This window comes from Mustela nivalis, assembly GCF_964662115.1.
Source record: "Mustela nivalis genome assembly, chromosome: X".
In the NCBI taxonomy this organism is placed as follows: domain Eukaryota; kingdom Metazoa; phylum Chordata; class Mammalia; order Carnivora; family Mustelidae; genus Mustela; species Mustela nivalis.
Genome location: NC_139040.1, coordinates 73,379,703 through 73,399,082, shown reverse-complemented (window position 1 = coordinate 73,399,082; position 19,380 = coordinate 73,379,703). Strand labels below are relative to the sequence as shown.

The window sequence follows — 19,380 nt, the reverse complement described above, 5'->3', positions numbered from 1 at the left end:
CCCATGACTTAGGGTCCTGGCCCTAATGGTCCATCTTCAGCATCTTCAGTGTCTCTTTCTTACCTGGGGCTGAATTACTTCTTCTGCACCAATTGCATCTGGTCGCTATTCTTCTAAAACCCTGTGGAAAATCTTTAGAACTGTTAGTTAGGCTCTGCCTTAGGTCTAGGATGAGATAAGAGGTGCTTTAAATAAAACGTATCTTTTTCTAATACCTTCCCCCTCTATCCTCTCCAAAAATCCAAATGAAAACAAAACAAAACGGGACACATGGGTGGCTCAGTTGTTAAGCATCTGCCTTTGGCTCAGGTCATGATCCCAGGACCCTGGGACCCAGGACCCTGGGATCGAGCCCCTGCTCCCCGGACTCCCTGATCAGCGGGAACCCTGCTTCTCCTTCTCCCACTTCCCCTGCTTGTATTCCCTCTCTCTAGCTGTGTCTCTGTCAAATATATTAAAATAAAACACAATATCACATTTCAACATGAGCATTTTGTGTTCTTCATCTAAAACTTATAGACAATTCATATTGCCTATCAACTTAGACTCAGGGATTCACCTTGCCATTGAATCCTGGAAGTATTTTGATCTTTCCTTAACACTGCCCACACACAAATTATCTTTTAAAAACATGTTCCTAATTACTCAAGTCAGCAAGAGGTATGTGGGAAATAGGACTGTATTTCTTATTTTCTTTTCTTTTGTTTCATTTGAACTGGTAAATCTTATTTATTTATTTATTTATTTTAAAGATTTAATTTCTTTTCAGTGTAACAGAATTCATTGTTTATGCACCACACCTAGTGCTCCATGCAATACGTGCCCTCCAAAATACCCACCATCAGGATCCCCCGCTCTCCCACCCCCGCCCCTTCAAAACCCTCAGATTGTTTTTCAGAGTCCATGGTCTCTCATGGTTCATCCCCCCCTCCAGTTTCCCTCAACTCCCTTCTCCTCTTCATCTCCCCATGTCCTCCATGTTATTTCTTATGCTCCACAAAGAAGCGAAACCATATGATAATTGACTCTCTGCTTGACTTATTTCACTCAGCATAATCTCTTCCAGTCCTCTCCATGTTGATACAAAAGTTGGGTATTCATCCTTTCTGATGGAGGCATAATACTCCATCGTGTATATGGACCACATCTTCCTTATCCATTTATCCGGTGAAGGGCATCTTGGTTCTTTCCATAGTTTGGCGACTGTGGCCATTGCTGCTATGAACATTGGAGTACAGATGGCCCATCGTTTCACTACATCTGTATCTTTGGGGTAAATACCCAGTAGTGCAATTGCAGGGTCATAGGGAAGCTCTATTTTTAATTTATTTCCTTTTTTCTTTTTTTATATATTTTATTTTATTTTTTTCAGTGTTTCAAGATTCATTGTTTATACACTATGCTCACTGCTCCATGCAATATGTGCCCTCCTTAATACCCACCACCAGGCTCACCCATCCCCTCACCCCCTCATTTCCAAAACCCTCAGTTTGTTTCTCAGCGTCCACTGTCTCTCGTGCTTTGTCTTCCCCTCCACTTTCTCCCAATTCACTTTTCCTCTCCTTCTCCTAATGTCCTCCATGTTATTCCTTATGGTCCACAAGTAAGTGAAAATGATAATTGACTCTCTCTGTTTGACGTATTTCATTCAGCATAGTCTCCTCCAATCCCATCCATGTTGACACAAAAGTTGAGTATTCATCCTTTCTGACGGATGCATAATATTCCATTGTGTGTATGGACTATAACTTCTTTATCCATTCATCAGCTGAAGGCCATCTTGCCTCTTTCCATAGAACTTTATATATTATACCCTTTCTTTTTTTAAATTTTTTTATTTCTTTTCAGCATAACAAAATTCATTGTTTTTGCACCACACCCAGTGCTTCATGCAATCCGTGCCCTCCCAAATACCCACCACCTGGTTCCCCCAACCTCCCACCCCCAACCCCTTCAAAATCCTCAGGTTGTTTTTCAGAGTACATAGTCTCACATGGTTCACCTCCCCTTCCAATTTCCCTCAACTCCCTTCCCTCTCCATCTCCCCTTGTCCTCCATGTTATTTGTTATGCTGCACAAATAAGTGAAACCATATGATAATTGATTCTCTCTGCTTGACTTATTTCACTTAGCATAATCTCTTCCAGTCCCGTCCATGTTGCTACAAAGGTTGGGGATTCATCCTTTCTGATGGAGGCATAATACTCCATCGTGTATATGGACCACATCTTCCTTATCCATTTATCCAGTGAAGGGCATCTTGGTTCTTTCCATAGTTTGGCGACCGTGGCCATTGCTGCTATAAACATTGGAGTAGAGATGGCCCTTCTTTTCACTACATCTGTATCTTTGGGGTAAATACCCAGGAGTGCAATTGTAGGGTCATAGGGAAGCTCTATTTTTAATTTCTTGAGGAATCTCCACACTGTTCTCCAAAGGGGCTGCACCAACATGCATTCCCTCCAACAGTGTAAGAGGGTTCCCCTTTCTCCACATCCTCTCCAACACATGTTGTTTCCTGTCTTGCTAATTTTGGCCATTCTAACTGGTGCGAGGTGGTATCTCAATGTGGTGATGATGAACATATTTTCATGTGTCTGATAGCCATTTTTATGCCTTCATTGGAAAATTGTCTGTTCATATCTTCTGCCCATTTTTTAATATGATTGTCTGTTTTGTGTGTGTTGAGTTTGAGGAGTTCTTTATAGATCCTGGATATCAACCCTTTGTTTGTATTGTCACTTGCAAATATCTTCTCCCATTCCGTGGGTTGCCTCTTTGTTTTCTTTACTGTTTCTTTTGCTGTGCAGAAGCTTTTGATCTTGATGAAGTCTCAAAAGTTTATTTTCGCTTTTGTTTCCTTCACCTTTGGAGACCTATCTTGAAAGAAGTTGCTGTGGCTGATCCTGAAGTGGTTACTGCCTATGTTCGCCTCTAGGATTCTGATGGATTCCTGTCTCACATGGAGGTCTTTTATCCATTTTGAGTTTATCTTTGTGTATAGCATAAGAGGATGGTCAAATTTCATTCTTCTACATATAGCTGTCCAGTTTTCCCAGCACCATTTATTGAAGAGACTGTCTTTTTTCACTGTATATATTTTTCCTGTTTTGTCAAAGATTATTTGACCATATCTGGGCTCTCTACTCTGTTCCACTGGTATGTGTGTCTGTTTTCATGCCAGTACCATGCTGTCTTGATGATCACAGCTTTGTAGTAAAGCTTGAAATCAGGTAATGTGATGCCGCCAGTTTGGGTTTTGTTTTTCTACATTTCCTTAGCAATTCGGGGGTCTCTTCTGATTCCATACAAACCTTAGGATTATTTGCTCCAGCTCTTTGAAGAATACTGGTGAAATTTTGATCGGCATGGCATTAAAAGTGTCTGAAAAACAATCTGAGGGGTTTGACGGGGTGGGGGGTGGGAGGTCGGGGTACCAGGTGGTGGGTATTATAGAGGGCACCGATTGCATGGAGCACTGGGTGTGGTGCAAAAATAATGAATACTGTTATGCTGAAAATAAATAAAAAATAAATTTAAAAAAAGTGTAGATTGCTCTAGGTAGTATAGACATTTTAACAATGTTTATTCTTCCAATCCAGGAGCATGGAATGGTCTTACATCTTTTTGTGTCTTCTTCAATTTCTTTCATGAGCATTCTGTAGTTCCTCGAGTACAGATCCTTTACCTCTTTGGTTAGGTTTATTCCCAGGAATCTTATGGTTCTTGGTGCTATATAGTAAATGGAATCGATTCCCTAAATTCGCTTTCTGTATTTTCATTGTTAGTGTATAAGAAAGCCACTGTTTTCTGAACATTGACTTTGTATCTTGCCACGTTACTGAATTTCTGTAAGTTCTAGTAGTTTGGGGGTGAAGTCTTGGGTTTTCCATATAAAGAATCTTGTCATCTGTGAAGAGAGAGAGTTTGACTTCTTCATTGCCAATTTGGATACCTTTTATATCTCTTTGTTGTCTTATTGCTGTTGCTAGGACTTCTAATACTATGTTGAACAAGAGTGGTAAGAGTGGGCATCCTTGTGTTCTTGATCTCAACGGGAAGGCTGTGAGCTTTTTCCCATTGAGGATGATATTTGCTGTGGGTCTTTCATAGATAGATTTTATGAAGTTCAGGAATGTTCCCTCTATCCCTATACTTTGAAGCGTTTTAATCAGGAACGGATGCTGGATTTTGTCAAATGCTTTTTCTGCATCAATTGAGAGGACCTTGTGGTTCTTCTCTCTTCTCTTATTGATTTGTTCTATCATATTGATTGCTTTGCAGTTGTTGAACCATCCTTGTAGCCCAGGGATGAATCCCACCTGATCATGGTAGATAATCTTTTTAATCATGGATAATCTTTTTAATGTGCTGTTGGATCCTGTTTTCTAGGATCTTGTTGAGAATCTTAGCATCCATATTCTTCAGTGATATTGGTCTGAGATTTTCCTTTTTGGTGGGGTCTTTGCCTGGTTTGGGGATCAGGGTCATGCTGGCTTCATAAAAAGAGTCTGGAGGTTTTCCTTCTGCTTCAATTTTTTGAAACAGCTTCAGGAGAATAGGTGTTATTTCTTCTTTGAAAGTTTGGTAGAATTCCCCAGAGAATCAGTCAGGTCCTGGGCTCTTGCTTTTTGGGAGGTTTTTGATCACTGCTTCAGTCTCGTTACTAGATATCCGTGTATTCAGGTTGTCAATTTCTTCCTGGTTCAATTTTGAGAGTTTAGAGTATTCCAGGAATGTATCCATTTCATCTAGGTTATTTAGCTTATTGGCATATAACTGTTGATAATAACCTCTGATGATTGTTTCTACTTCCTTGGTGTTAGTTGTGATCTCTCCCTTTTTTTTTTCATAATTTTATGAATTTGGGCCTTCTCTCTTTTCTTTGGATTAATGTGGCCAATAGTTTATTGATTTTATTGATTTTTTCAAAAAAACCAGCTTCTAGTTTCATTGATACGTTCTACTGTATCTCTGGTTTCTACCTCATTGATCTCTGCTCTAATCGTGATTATTTCCCTTCTTATGTGTGGAGTTGTTTTGATTTGTTGTTGGTTCTCCAGCTCTTTAAGGTGTAGAGACAGCTGGTGTATTTTGGCTTTTTCGATTTTTTGAGGGAGGCTTGGGTGCCTACGTATTTCCCCCTTAGGACCGCCTTTGCTGTATCCCATAGGTTTTGGACCAAAGTGTCTTGTTTCTCATTGGTTTCGATGAATTGTTTAAGTTCTTCTTTGATCTCCTGGTTGATGCAAGCATTCTTAAGCAAGGTGGTCTTTAGCTTCCAGGTGTTTGAGTTCCTTTCAAACTTTTCCTTGTGATTGAGCTCCAGTTTCAAAGGATTGTGATCTGAGAATATTCAAGGAATACTGTCAGTCTTTTTGTAAGGTTGAGTCCTGATTTGTGACCCAGTATGTGGTCTATTCTGGAGATGGTTCCGTGTGCACTTGAGAAGAATGAGTATTCTGTTGTTTTAAGATGGAATGTTCTGTATATATCTATGAGGTCCATCTGTTACAATGTGTCATTCAATGCTCTTGTTTCTTTATTGATTTTCTGCTTGGATGATCTGTCTATTACTGAGAGAGGCATGTTTAGATCTCCTATTATTAATGTATTCATATCAATATGACTCTTTATCTTGATTAACAGTTTTCTTATGTAATTCACTGCTCCCATATTGGGGGCGTAGATATTTACAATTGTTATATTGTCTTGGTGGATAATCTCCTTAAGAATTATGTAGTGTCCTTCTGTATCTCTGACTACAGTTTTTAGTTTAAAATCTAATTTATCTGATATGAGAATCACAGCCCCGGCCTTCTTTTGAGGCCCATTGGCATGAAAGATGCTTCCCCATCCCTTCACTTTCAGTCTGGGTGTATCTTTAGGTTCAAAATGTGTCTCTTGTAGACAACATATGGATGGGTCCTGTTGTTTTATCCAATCTGCAACCTTGTGTCCTTTTATGGGCACATTTAGGCCATTCACTGAGAGTGATTATTGATAGATACATTTTTATTGACATCATGTTACATTTGAGGTCTTTCTTTCTGTAGATTGTCTTCATATTTCTGTTCAGTAATATTTTTAGGATTTTTTCTCTTTTATAGAACCCCCCCTTAATATTTCCTGCAGTGTTGGCTTGGTGGTTGCACAATCTTTTAAGCCTTGCCGGTCTTGGAAACTCTTTATCTCGCCATCGATTTTGAATGTCAGTCTTGCTGGATAAAGTATTCTTGGCTGCATGTTCTTCTCACTTAGTGCCCTGAATATATCTTGCCAGCCCTTTCTGGCTTGCCAGGTCTCTGTGGACAGGTCTAAGGTTATTCTGATGGGTTTCTTCTGTACGTAAGGAGCTTCTTTGTCCTGGCTGCTTTCAAGAGAGTCTGCCTGCAATTATAATTCTTCATTCTTACTATTAGGTGTCTCGAGGACATTGATAATCTATAATCTTGGGGGGAAACTGTTCTGCCTCTAGTACATGAACGCTGGTTCCATTCGTGAGATTGGGAAAATTTTCATGGACAACTTGTTCCACTATATCTTGTAGACTTCTTTCTTTCTCCTCCCCTTCAGGGATTCCAATAATTCTGACGTTGGAACTTTTCATGGCATCATTTATTTCCCTGATTCTGTTTTCATGGCTTCTAAGCTCTTTGTTCCAGGATTGCTCCTCATCATTTCTCTCTATCTGTTTGTCCTCCAGATCACTAATTCTATCTTCTGTCTCAGTTACCCTAGCTTTGAGAGAATTTAGATTAGATTGGAATTCATTGAGAGAATTTTGAACATCATCCCTAGTGGCTTTCAGTTCTGCCCTAATCAATTCCGTTTGGTCATCCATGGCTTTCTCCAACCTAGCTATTGCCTGGGTAATTGTTAGCCTGAATTCCCTTTCTGACATATTGTCTATGTCAATAGCCATTAGCTCTGTTGAAGAAGGCCATCCTCTGTATTTTTCTTCTGTTTGGCATTCCTCCTCCTAGTCATTTTGGTGAGAGATGACTGAACGGATGTAGCTGGATGTATCAACTGTGGTGCAGTCAAGGTGCACCCTAGGACTCTTCTGAGAAATCAGGATTCCCCACCCAAATGAGAGAAAAAAGAAAAGAAAAAGAAAAAAAAAGAGAGAGAGAGAGAGAGAGACAGGAAAAAAAGGGAAGATAAAAGAGAAGGCTCAGCCCGAATGGTCCCCAAGGTAAGATTTATGAAGTATACAAACAAAAGCAGACAAACAAGAAGACTGACAAAAGTATATGACAAGAGAAGTATATATATATACAAGTATATATATATATATATATTTCTCTTGTCATATACTTGTATATATATATATACTTGTATATATATATATATGTATATATATATATATATATATACACAAAAAAAAAGGAAAGAACCTCGTCAAAAAGAACCCCAAGTATAATATTTATATACTATCAGGACAAACACAAAAAAGACAGAAACACCGGTGGAAGAAAAAGTTGGGACAGTGGTTATAAATTCTCAGTGTGTGCGAGGAAGGTTATTTTGATTCTTCCTGGATGTATCTTGATATCTTTGTTAAAGGACTCAACTTTCTAAGATAAAGGGGGATTAAAAATTGGTTTACCTATAGCTGTAGCTTTGATTGGGGAAAGGGGGTTACCTTGAAGTTTAACTCTATATGAATATTAGAAAATAAAAATTAAAAAGAATAAACTAGACTAAACTAAACTAAAATTTAAAAAAAATTAAAAAATAGAAAAGCAAGAGAAAAACACAGGTGCATGTATCAAAAAGTGAAGGTTAGAAGGTTATTATGGAATTTGATGTACTGGACATCTCACTGTGATTGTAAATTGCTTCAAAAATTATCTATATTTAAAAAAATGAACCAAAATAGTGGGAACGAGTTAAAAATAAAAGTTGTATCTATGAAGTAGTGGTGGTTGTTCTCTTGTCATCTTTTTTTTTTTTTTCTTTCCTGGTTGGTTTTCTGGGGGAGGAGCCTGCCACATGGGTTTTCAGTGAATGATGTTCCCTTAGTTAAGTCCTCCCATCCCCCTCAAGGGGGTGGGGTCTGAAGAAACCGGTTTTTCAGGCTTTTGTTCTCTGGAGGTTTTTATGTTTGGTTGTTCTTTTTTTTTTTTTCTCTAGCCTTTACAGCTTTGATGGTTTTTGGAGGTTTAGAGGAAAGAAAACTGCACCCTGACCTCCCCCTCAGAGAGAAGCCTCAGTCTGCTCCCCTGTGGGTGCTGCAGAGCTGCTGGCAGAGCAGGTTCTGACTCATGGTCCCTGGGGATGCAGGATCTCCTGCTTGCACCCAAAACCATGGCAGTGGTGGCTCTCTGGGCAGCTCCAAATCGCCAGAGAGGTTCCAAGCAGCAATGGCGCACTGAGATTTTCCCACTTGCCCAGGTTGGGAGTGCCTGGTCTTTCTGGTCCGAGAGCACCGGGCTGGCACCTGCACACACCTCTCTCAGGGAGGGTGTGGGGGCACACGCATCTCAGGCTCTGATAGCAGGGCGTGGCATTCTGCCCCCCCCCCCCTGTGATTCCTTGCTCTTTTTGAGTGCTTTCAACCAGACTCCAAGTTAATGCTTGTCCCCAGACGCAGGGCACTCTGGTATTAGGGTATTACTTTCCAATGGGTCGCCTCTGGTGGTTCCCTCCCCCTTCTGTTTATCTTCCGATATCAGTCCAACATTCCCACTCCGCTTTACCTGCCCACTGGCGTCTTCTGCCCCTGTAGAGATTCAGACGTGTATAATTCTGATCTCAGGCTGATTTCATGGGTGATCGGAGTTCTTTGGTAGGTAATCAGCTCACTTTAGGATACAGGTTGAAACGGCGCCTCCTCCTACTTCCCTGCCATCTTGTCTCCCCCAATTTCATTCTTTTTGATGGTTGAGTAAAAATTGAGTAAAATTCCATTATATGTACACACACACACACACACACACACACCACATCTTCTCTATTGACTCATCAGTCAATGGACATTTGGGTTCTTTCCATAGTTTGGCTATTTTTGGCAATGCTGCTATAAACATCAGGGCACATGTACCCCTTTGAATCTGTATTTTTTATACTTTGGGTAAATACCTAAGTAAAATTGCTGGATTGTAGTGTAGTTTCATTTTTAACTTTTTGAGGAATCTCTATACTTTTCTCCAGAGTGAGTACATTGGTTTGCATTACATTCCCACCAACAGTGCAAGAGGATTCCCCTTTTTCCACATCCTTGCCAGCACCTATTGTTTCTTTGTTGTTAATTTTAACCATTCTGACCAGTGTTAAGTGGTATCTCATTGTGGTTTGGATTTGTATTTCTCTGTTCATAAGTGATGTTGAACATCTTTTCATGTGTCAGTAAGCCATCTGGATGGAAAGGTATCTAGTCATGTTTTCTAGGCAGGTTGCCTCTTAAGCCTTTGTTTATTCATGTATAAAATAGAGATAATAGCTATCTCAGGGTTGTTCAGTGTTCAATACCTGTTACATAATAGGTACTTAATAGATATGAGCTACTTTTTCCTTAGGGCCTCTGAAGCTCTAGATTGTAAGCTTCAGGAATGACTATGGGGTTTGGGTTTGGGTGCATAGTAGAAACTTTGTAGATATAGTGGAGGAGTGTATGTGTGTGTGTGCACATGTGTGTGTATGTGTTGAGGGAAGATATAATTTATTGATAAGGAAGGACATTAGCAATATTGGGTCCTCCTTTCCTATTTCTATATCCAGGTAAATTCCTTCGGTTTACTCCCCTACCTCCCTTGCCTACCCCCGAAGAAAATTAAAAAAAAAAAGAAAGAAAACCATCAGCACAACCTCATTAGGTTATGAGTCAGCTTTATTGCCTCCCATCTCCAGTGGTGGGCATGCTGGGGTTCAGCTGTCAGCCAGAACCATTAACATTGCTAATGTCAGGGACTGGAAAACAATCTCCATCTGCTGGCTGGCCTCCCTTTCCTACTACCCACTGCTTAGCCAAGAGGCTCAGAACACCAGGGGCCACTTCGCTACTATACTGAGGTACTCACCCTGTTTCTACCCTCTTTCCCATTCTCAACCTGTGCTATTGGTAAAGGTAATCATGACTAGCCTCTAATCAGGGCTGGGAAGAAGCATCTCAATACCCAGACACAGCACATCATTGGATTAATGGATACCACAATACCTGCTATGTCTCCCTGAACATTCTTTCTTAGGGCATTGTAAATGGGACTGGGAACAGTGTGGACATATTTCTAGTTGCTAAAGATAAAAGAGTAACCCAAGAGAAGAAGATAAAGGAATTAAGCCAACACTCTCTATTTCCAGCCTTTTAATTCATCCGGAGAGTAGAAAGGCACATGACATAATAGAGGGAAGAAGTGGCAGTCAACACTGGATTTGAAAAACTCATGGGTTTGGAGTCAAACAGACCTGACTCTTCTACTCACTAATTGAACCTTCACTTCTTGGAAACTTAGTTCCACTATCTATAAAATGGGCCTAGTTGTAAATGTATCACAGAGCTATTGTGAAAATCAAAGGGGATAATGAATATAGTTATTGGTATGTGGTAGTGCTCCTAAGTGATAGACCTGTTCTCTACCTCAACAAAAGTACTTTGTGTAGAGAGATGCTGACATCATTTCTTGACTACTGCCCAAGTGCATTTCCTTGCCAGACCCTGGACACCTTATGTCTTTTGAAGTCAGGGACCATCTTAGTTTCAGTTTTGTGTCCTCCATACATTCAAGCAATGTTTTTCTTTTCTTTTCTAGGTGGTGAAAACTATTGGCCTGAGGGAAGTTTGGTTTTTTGGTCTGCAATACCAGGACACTAAAAATTTCTCCACTTGGCTGAAACTCAATAAGAAGGTAACTTCTTACCCAGTTGTTGGGTTTGTAATTCATTCCTCCATCATATCTTATATTCAAGTGGGTAACATGTGGTAGCTGGCAAATCCAGGGCTGTGCTTTTCACTGGGTGGTCTATTGATCAGAATAAAGACAGAAGACTCAGCCAAGACTCAGCTCTGTCTCCACTTTGACTTCTAACAGTGAGAATGGCCTTCATCCAAGGAGGAAGAGACCCTTCCCTTTTTCCTTGGAGCTCTGTTTTAAATTTTGACTTGTCTTATACCATAATCATTAATGGATTTTCAAGAGGAGATCGGCATCCTATTTTTTCTTTCCAAACTCAAGGGCTTTAGGAGGTTTGTTAAAAGGAGAATAACAGACTGAAGAAAAAAAAATATATGTGTTTATAAAGTTTCTTCAGGTACTTATTTAAATTCCAGCTAGTTAGCATACAGTGCAATATTATTTTCAGGTGTAATATTTTGTGATTCATTGCTTACATACAACACCTGGTGCTCATCACAAGTGCCTTCCTTTATACCCATCACCGATTTATAACCCATTCTTTCTTGATTTTCTATCTCCGTTCAACTCCAGATGAGATGGTTTGAGTAGAAGTCCATTCAGGCTCTTCACCTCCAAGCAGTGTCTCTGCAGGAGCATGTCAGTCCTCCATCTCAATATCCTCAAACTTCCTAACTTTGTTGTTGGAGGTTTCCAGTGTCTTGTGTTATCTGATTCTGATTGTGTCTAGGGGATAAGTGCCTCACCTTCACCTGGCAGAATCTTGTTTCCCCAAGGAGTGGAGACTTTTGCTGGACAAATGTGTTGCTGTTAAGAGCCAATTTCAGGCTTTAAAAGATAGTCTAGTTTTGTTCTCTTGTCTAGCCAATTTCTAAGGCTCAATGATACATAATAGTTTTTACTTTGCTAATTTTTGGTATGGGGGGTGCTTAAAAGAGGAGCTTTCTTAAGCCTAACCTCAAAATTTAGGGGCAGTTGGTATATTGCCAGATGTTGGTGGCTTGAAGGCTTATGACCATCAGTGGGTTGAAGGTCATTTCAGGAAGGAATCCCCAAAAATAAGCAATTATGGGCATGGAGTTGGGTCCCCAGTGAAAAAAAAATGTCTCTTTTCTGAATTAACCAGAACAGTTGCCACCTGGCTCTTCAGGATTACCCAAATTGATGACTTTTCAGTGTCTCTCCCCACCCTACAGGCAAAGACCATTTTTTTTAAGATTATTTATTTATATATTTATTTGACAGACACCATAAGTATGCAGACAGGCAGACAGAGAAAGAGAGAGGAAGAAGCAGGCTCCTGGCTGAGCAGAGAGCTCGATGTGGGGCTTGATCCCAGGACCCTGGGATCATGACCTGAGCCGAAAGGCAGAGGCTTTAACCCACTGAGCCACCCAGGCACCCCGGCAAAGACCATTTTTTTAAGAGCTGTAACCCCTTGCTGCTCCCAGGTGACTGCCCAGGATGTGCGGAAGGAAAGTCCTCTGCTCTTCAAGTTCCGGGCCAAGTTCTATCCTGAGGATGTATCTGAGGAATTGATCCAGGACATCACACAGCGCCTGTTCTTCCTGCAAGTGAAGGAGGGCATTCTCAATGATGATATTTACTGCCCACCAGAGACTGCTGTGCTACTGGCCTCCTATGCTGTCCAGTCTAAGTATGGTGACTTCAATAAGGAAGTCCACAAGTCTGGCTACTTAGCTGGGGACAAGTTGCTGCCGCAGAGGTGAGGTGGTGCCCTTGGTCATCTGCCCTTGCATGGAGAAGGTCCGTGGCTGACCAGGCCCTGTTATACAGGGACTGCCAGATCTGTTCTGTTCTACTAGGGTCTCTCTGAAGATCATGTTATGCATACTGGTTTTTATTTTGCTAATTAATGGTGTTGGGGGAGTGTTAAAAGAGGAGCCTTCTTAAGCCTAACCTCAAAATTTGTGGGCAGTTAGTACAAGAGACACATATTTGCATATGGCACCATGCCCTTTTGTTTCTCTGTCAAAACCAAAAGCTTTTTTCCTTCTCTTCTTTTGCCTGATTGCAGAATTGTATTGCTCTGGAAACAGGTGCTTATATAGATTACCAAAGACAGATTGACTCCTTCTACCCCAGTTCCATTTTTTTTCAATCCTTTTCACTGATTTAGACCTCTTGTATCAGAGGTTCACAGGAGGGACAGAGAAATACCCAAGCCAGGGATGTGGGGGGAGCTCCAACTGTATTTTAATATCAATAACCAGTGCACAGAGCTTTCTGCTTTTATAAACTTCAAAGCTGAATGCTCTCAAACACACATTATTTTTGTTTTAGCATGACAACAACACACAAAATGAATAAGGCAGGCATTATCTTTATTTCCTGGCTAAGGAAATAGAGCAGAGTGCTCACTCTGACTTGCCAGACCTCCTACAGCTAATTTGAGGCAGAACCAGACCTGGGACCCTAGTCTTTTGAATTTTTAACCCTGGTTTTTTTCCTACTGCTTCCAGTGGCCATTTTCCTAAGCTTGTGGATGGAAGAAAAAGTTCTTCATTCTGGGAGCCTCAGTCCCATTGGAGCTGTGGCATATGCACAACTTACCTGAAAGTATTAGGGATAATGATTGTTCTCTGGAACACTACCTGAGTCACTGCTTTGATGTCTGAGATGGCATATTTAAAACAAGTCATGTTTATGATCTAGTAGATCTTGTTTATGATCTAGTAGATCCAGTAGATCTAGTTAAGCCTCTTTCTTCTAAAGTCATTTGGGCTGAGTTCTCTGTACTGGAGCTATATGCTGTAATCTCATCCCTGAGCAATTTTCTCATAAACAAAAACTATTTGTCCCATAAGGATCTAGGAGAGAGTGTCATGCCTCCTCCATGAGGCCCATCTCTACTCTTAACCCCTCAAGTCAGCACAGAGTCTTGATACATTCCTGCCCTACTTGGAAATCACAGCATATTATTGGATTTTCTGGTTAAAACTACAAAGGAAGGTGTTAACATTGTCTTTCTTTTCCACCCATTCTTGTATTTCTCCTACCTCTCAGGCAGTTCCCTATCTCTGATTAATACCTCCTGCTACAATTTCAGTCTACTTCCAGTATGATCTTAGTGGGCTGACTCCATATCTTTTTTGCATCAATCCCTCAGAAAGTTAAGTGGGCTTCCCTTTACTTACTTTACTCCTGCATTTGGGTTTTGTGCTTGAATCTACTATCTGTTGTTTTTCTAGGGTCCTAGAGCAGCATAAACTCAACAAGGACCAGTGGGAGGAGCGGATTCAGGTGTGGCATGAGGAGCACCGGGGCATGCTCAGGTAATATCACCCTAGCAACTATGAGTATTACTGCTTTTGTAGGGAGAATGAGAGTAGGTTTTGGTCCAAAGAGATAAAGGACTAGGGGCACTGGAGGATGCTGGGGAGAAAGGGATAAGAATGCAACTTATAGGGGAAATTAGAGATAGAAGGCAAATAAAGATCATTATGAAACTGTATTTTTTTTAATGATGGCAACTGATAGCCCAAACAGTTTTGACCACAAAGAAACTGAAGGGACCTCAGGATCCCTAGGGAGCTTCTAGAGTACTAGGGCCCCCTCCACAAGAAAGAAATGGTCAAGGAGATCTCTAAACATGGCAGATCTTTTGGTGTTGTCTAGTTGAGGAATGAATCTTATCATTTTGCCATCATCACACCATCTGGGTTCTGCTAAGAACGTAAGATACTTCAATGCAGCTAACATGCCAGAGGCCGTCAAGGGTCAGCCCACCCTTGTTACCCTTGGGAACCTCAGATCCTAGGCTCCTGTCAGCAGGTTTTGTTTGACAATGTCATGTTGTGCTCTAATTTCCATCATCTGCTCACCTTCTATCCCCTTTCCCTCCCCTAATGGCAAGATTCTTGACAGAAGTGCAGAGCATATAGGCTGTCTCCCTGGGTCTGATTCACAGGCTCCCCTCTATAATCCCCCCAAATCTTTTATTTAGGGAGGATGCTGTTCTAGAATATCTGAAGATTGCCCAGGACCTGGAGATGTATGGTGTGAACTACTTCAGCATCAAGAACAAGAAAGGCTCAGAATTGTGGCTGGGAGTGGATGCCCTAGGTCTCAACATCTATGAGCAGAATGACAGGTATAACTTAGATTTCTCTTAGTTTATTTGGGCCACTCTGACACCTAGTACTCATCACGAAGTAGGACTGTATCTCCTGGGTCCCAACTAGGTCCCACCCTTTTCTACCTAGTTTAGATCAGCCTAAATGATTGCATAACCTCCCAGGCCTCAAAATCTTGCATTGACCAGACTTGCACCATCCACTATGGTAATCACTGGCCACATGTGGCTATTAAGCTCTTGAAATACAGCTACTCTTAAATTGAGATACACTGTAAGTGTAAATTATACACAAGACTTTGAAGACTTAGTGTGGAGAGTAGAATGATGAATGTCTCATTAAATACTTTCTAAGATATTATGTGTTCAAATGATAGTCTTTTAGGTATGTTGGGTTAAATGAACTGTTATTATAGTTACTCCCACCTGTTTCTTTTTTACTTCTTTTCTTTTTTAAAAATTTATCAATGTATAATGTATTATTTGTTTTAAGGGTACAGGTCTGTGAATCATCAGCCTTACACAATTCACAGTGCTTACCATAGCACATACCCTCCCCAATGTCCATTACCTAGCCACCCTATCCCTTCCCTCAACTCCAACATGTGGCTACTAGAAAATTTAAAATATCATTATTTTTCCATTGGACAGCATCACCCTAGCACCAACCTTGTCAGATTTGTAATTAGTCCCACTCCCATATGATGATTAAATGCTTTTTGGCCTACATTCCCTCTTTCTATAGACTTTTCTCATTTTCTTATTTTTTCCCTTGGTCTGCTCTTGGTGAGGATGGATGTAGTAAATGATTGTTCCATGTAACTTCTGAATCTTGGAGCTCATTGTTTACATTCTCCCCAACTGTTACAACCTTGGGTGGAAGAGTCCCAGTAAAGCAGGGGTGGAGATTCTTGTGAGAGATTTTCACAGTGTTCCTGCCTCAACAAAAAATACAGTAAAACTGAGGACTCTGAGAAACAAACTGAGGGTTTTGGAAGGGAGGGGGTTAGGGGGTGGGTAAGCCTAGTGGTGGTTATTAAGGAGGGCACGTATTGCATGGAGCACTGGGTGTGGTGCATAAACAATGAATTTTGGAACACTGAAAAAGTAAAATTTAATTAAAAAAATACAGTAAAACAAACCTCAGAGTTTGGGACAAGAAATAATAAGTTGGTTGTGGTATCAGGAGGTCCTTTTTGCACCCTCAAACTGGCAACTGACCTGGTAGCTTGTGATAACACTGGCTGAGCTGATAATGAATCTACCTCCTTAAGGAAGAAGTTGGGGGTGCAAAAGGCAAACCACCAACCCTCTATGTCCTTCTTGTCTTTCCATGGTCCTAATGTTCTTGTTCTCTACAGACTGACTCCCAAGATAGGCTTTCCCTGGAGTGAGATCAGAAATATTTCTTTCAATGACAAGAAATTTGTCATCAAGCCCATTGACAAAAAAGCCCCGGTAAGTGATTCTTCCTACTGGACAAGAAAGGTACTTGCCAAGACCTGGATAATGCTAGGAGCAAACATGTCATTGTATGTTTCTCTCATTTTTCTGGATTTTTTTTTGTATGTGTGCGGGGGCTAGGAATAGGAGGCACAAAAGGAGATTGGCCCTGAAAGGGGTTATTGATGACGAGACACGATCAGGAGACATCCTGTAGCTGGTGCCACCCTGGCAAATGTGTGTTAGGAGAAACATAGATGAGGGAGAGCCCCAGGCAGTCTAAGTACTCCCTCTCTGCCACTGTCTTCTGCTACCCTGATGCCGTGGGGGTGGAAACAGAGAGCACATCTTATTTTTTTTAAGCCTGTAGGCTCCAGAAAGGGAAACTGTTGGTATACTTGATTTATTTTTAATTGTAGAGAATAGACAGAGCCAGAAATCCAGATCCAAAAGATGATCTTCGAAACTTGCTCTTTGGTATAACTTTACTGCTGTCCTCTCAAGACTTATCTCCAGGGCAACCCAAGAACAAGAAAGGGCTTTGGGTCCAGGCATTCCTCTAACATGCTCATCACAGTTTTCACTTACTTAGCTGCCTGTGGTTGATAAGACTGGAAAGCTGGTGATTTAGAGTAAGATAGAAAAAAGAAAAAGGTGTTGTCTTTTGGTATACCTCATGTCCAACAGGGGTCAAAGGCCATGCTGAGATAGACCCTTCTCATAAGGCCTCAGCAATTCTTCTCCAGCTGTAAGTTCTCTGAACTTCTGCTGCTAGGTACTTTATATATTTTATCTTGTTTAATGCTCAACAACCTTGTCAGGTAAGTAGTAGTATACCTGCTTTATATTTGTGGAAATTAAGGTTCAAAGAATTGGAGTGATTTGCTCAAGATCACACAGCTAAAAAATATAAATCTGGGGTTTATATATACATTATTTGACCTCTAAAGCCTGTGCTCCTTCAACTGCACACTAAGCCATATGAAACAGTAGTAATTTGGGTTCCATGGCAGAGGAACTGGTAGTTAACCCATTAATTGGTAACCTTGGTCCAATGGTATTTATAGTAACAATTAAGCAAACTAGATTCTTGTGTGTGTTTTTTTTTCCTTTTCTTCTTTTTTTAAATTGCTGCTGTGTTCAACTTCCAGTGGGAAAAGTTAATTAACAAAGACAGCTGAGATCAAAGGCTTGTTTTTTTAAATGACAGCCAGAGCAATCAGTGTTCAAATTTATGTATTTATGTATGTATTTACGATTTGCATTATCCCAAAAATGATTTAAGGGGCTGTGTCTAGGATATGCTTTTAGGAGGATACAGAAACAGTCCAGCTCCCCACACCGCCATATCCCAGGGGCCTCTAAGAGAGACCCCTGAGATTTAGCAAGATCCCTCATTAGCAGATAGGTTCCATTCCTATCTTTCAATTAGATTGAGGATATTTTAGGATGTAATGTTTTCATAAGCAAAGGTTAAAAGAAATTGTGGTTTGATGGAAAGAACACTGGTTTTAGAGTCCAGAGGTCTGGGTTCTAGTCCTCGGTTTGCCACTAGTCTTCTGTGTTACCATGGACAAGTTACTTCACCACTCTGATAATTAACCTTCTTATCTGTAATATGAGAAAATTGGGATAAATAACCCTTTCAGTGCTTTCAAAAGGCAGAAGCTCACTTTCATCTGTCCTTCCAAACTCATTTTGATTGTTGGTTTCCTATCAGGACTTTGTCTTCTATGCTCCCCGGCTGAGGATTAACAAGCGTATCTTGGCCCTGTGCATGGGGAACCATGAGCTATACATGCGCCGCCGCAAGCCTGACACCATTGAGGTACAGCAGATGAAGGCACAGGCCCGGGAGGAGAAGCACCAGAAACAGATGGAACGGTAGGTTCTGTGGCACTAGAGTGGAGGGTAGAGGCTAGGGCAAAGAAGCTTCCCAAAAGTGTCAAGATTGATAAAGGAAAGACATGGAACCATCCTGGGATGGGGGAAGAGAGAGCTGTACAGGGTTATCACCTCTACTATTAAGTCTCAGGCATCACCTTCCCCAGGAAGCTGACATCAGAAGCCTAGGATTTTAGAGGCTTATGGGGGGAGGGATATTTCATAGTTCCATATAGTCTCTGATCCTCATGCCATTGCTTTTCTAGGCAGATTCTCGGTTGCTCCAGCCTATCTGACCAGTGTAGTGTCATTAGCAGAAAGCTCCATGCACATTTAAACATGGACTCTGTAGGGATTTCTGAGTGGAATTGGGGAGAGCCACCAGAATTTTCCTTATGTAACTCCCTTGTTACTGAAAGTGTAGCAAGACTCAGCAACAGTGACATCAACTTGAGAACTTATTAGAAAGGCAGAATCTAACACCCTACTCCAGACCTTCTAACTCAGAATCTGCATCTTTTTTTAAGATTTTATTTATTTATTTGACAGAGATCACAGGTAGGCAGAGAGGCAGGCAGAGAGAGTGAGAGGGAAGCAGGCTCCCTGCCAAGCAGAGAGCTCGATGTGGGACTCGATCCCAGGACCCTGAGATCATGACCTGAACCGAAGGCAGTGGCTTAAACCACTGAGCCACCCAGGCACCCCCAGAATCTGCATCTTGATTAAGATACTAGGAGATCAGTTCTCCAAAGAAGGTATGCAAATGACCAGCAAACATGTGAAAACATCCCTAATTATCAGGGAAATGCAAATCAAAACTACAGTGAGATACCACTTGGTAACTCACTAATATGGATATAATAAATAAATACAGAAAATAAGAGCTGTTGTCAAGCATGTGGAGAAATTGGAACTCATGTACATTGCTGGTGGAAATGTTTCAACTACTATGGAAAATAGTTTGGTGGTTTCTCAAAAAGTTAAACATAGAATTACCGTATGATCCCAAAATTCCACTCCTAGGTATATATTCAAAATAATTGAAAACAGTACATGTGGGGCACGTGGGTAGCTCAGTGGGTTAGGCCTCTGCTTGCCTCA

General features: G+C 41.0%; 1 protein-coding gene across 1 annotated transcript in view; it reads left to right on the top strand.

Moving 5' to 3' along the window:
• Positions 1 to 19,380, top strand: part of MSN (moesin) — an 81,139-nt gene that overhangs the window by 53,649 nt on the left and 8,110 nt on the right. The window contains exons 3-8 of the mRNA XM_082715915.1: positions 10,755 to 10,850; positions 12,308 to 12,582; positions 14,069 to 14,152; positions 14,824 to 14,970; positions 16,314 to 16,410; positions 18,116 to 18,279. Of these exons, the coding sequence (XP_082572041.1) occupies positions 10,755 to 10,850; positions 12,308 to 12,582; positions 14,069 to 14,152; positions 14,824 to 14,970; positions 16,314 to 16,410; positions 18,116 to 18,279 (863 nt within the window). The remainder of the gene's footprint in view (positions 1 to 10,754; positions 10,851 to 12,307; positions 12,583 to 14,068; positions 14,153 to 14,823; positions 14,971 to 16,313; positions 16,411 to 18,115; positions 18,280 to 19,380) is intronic.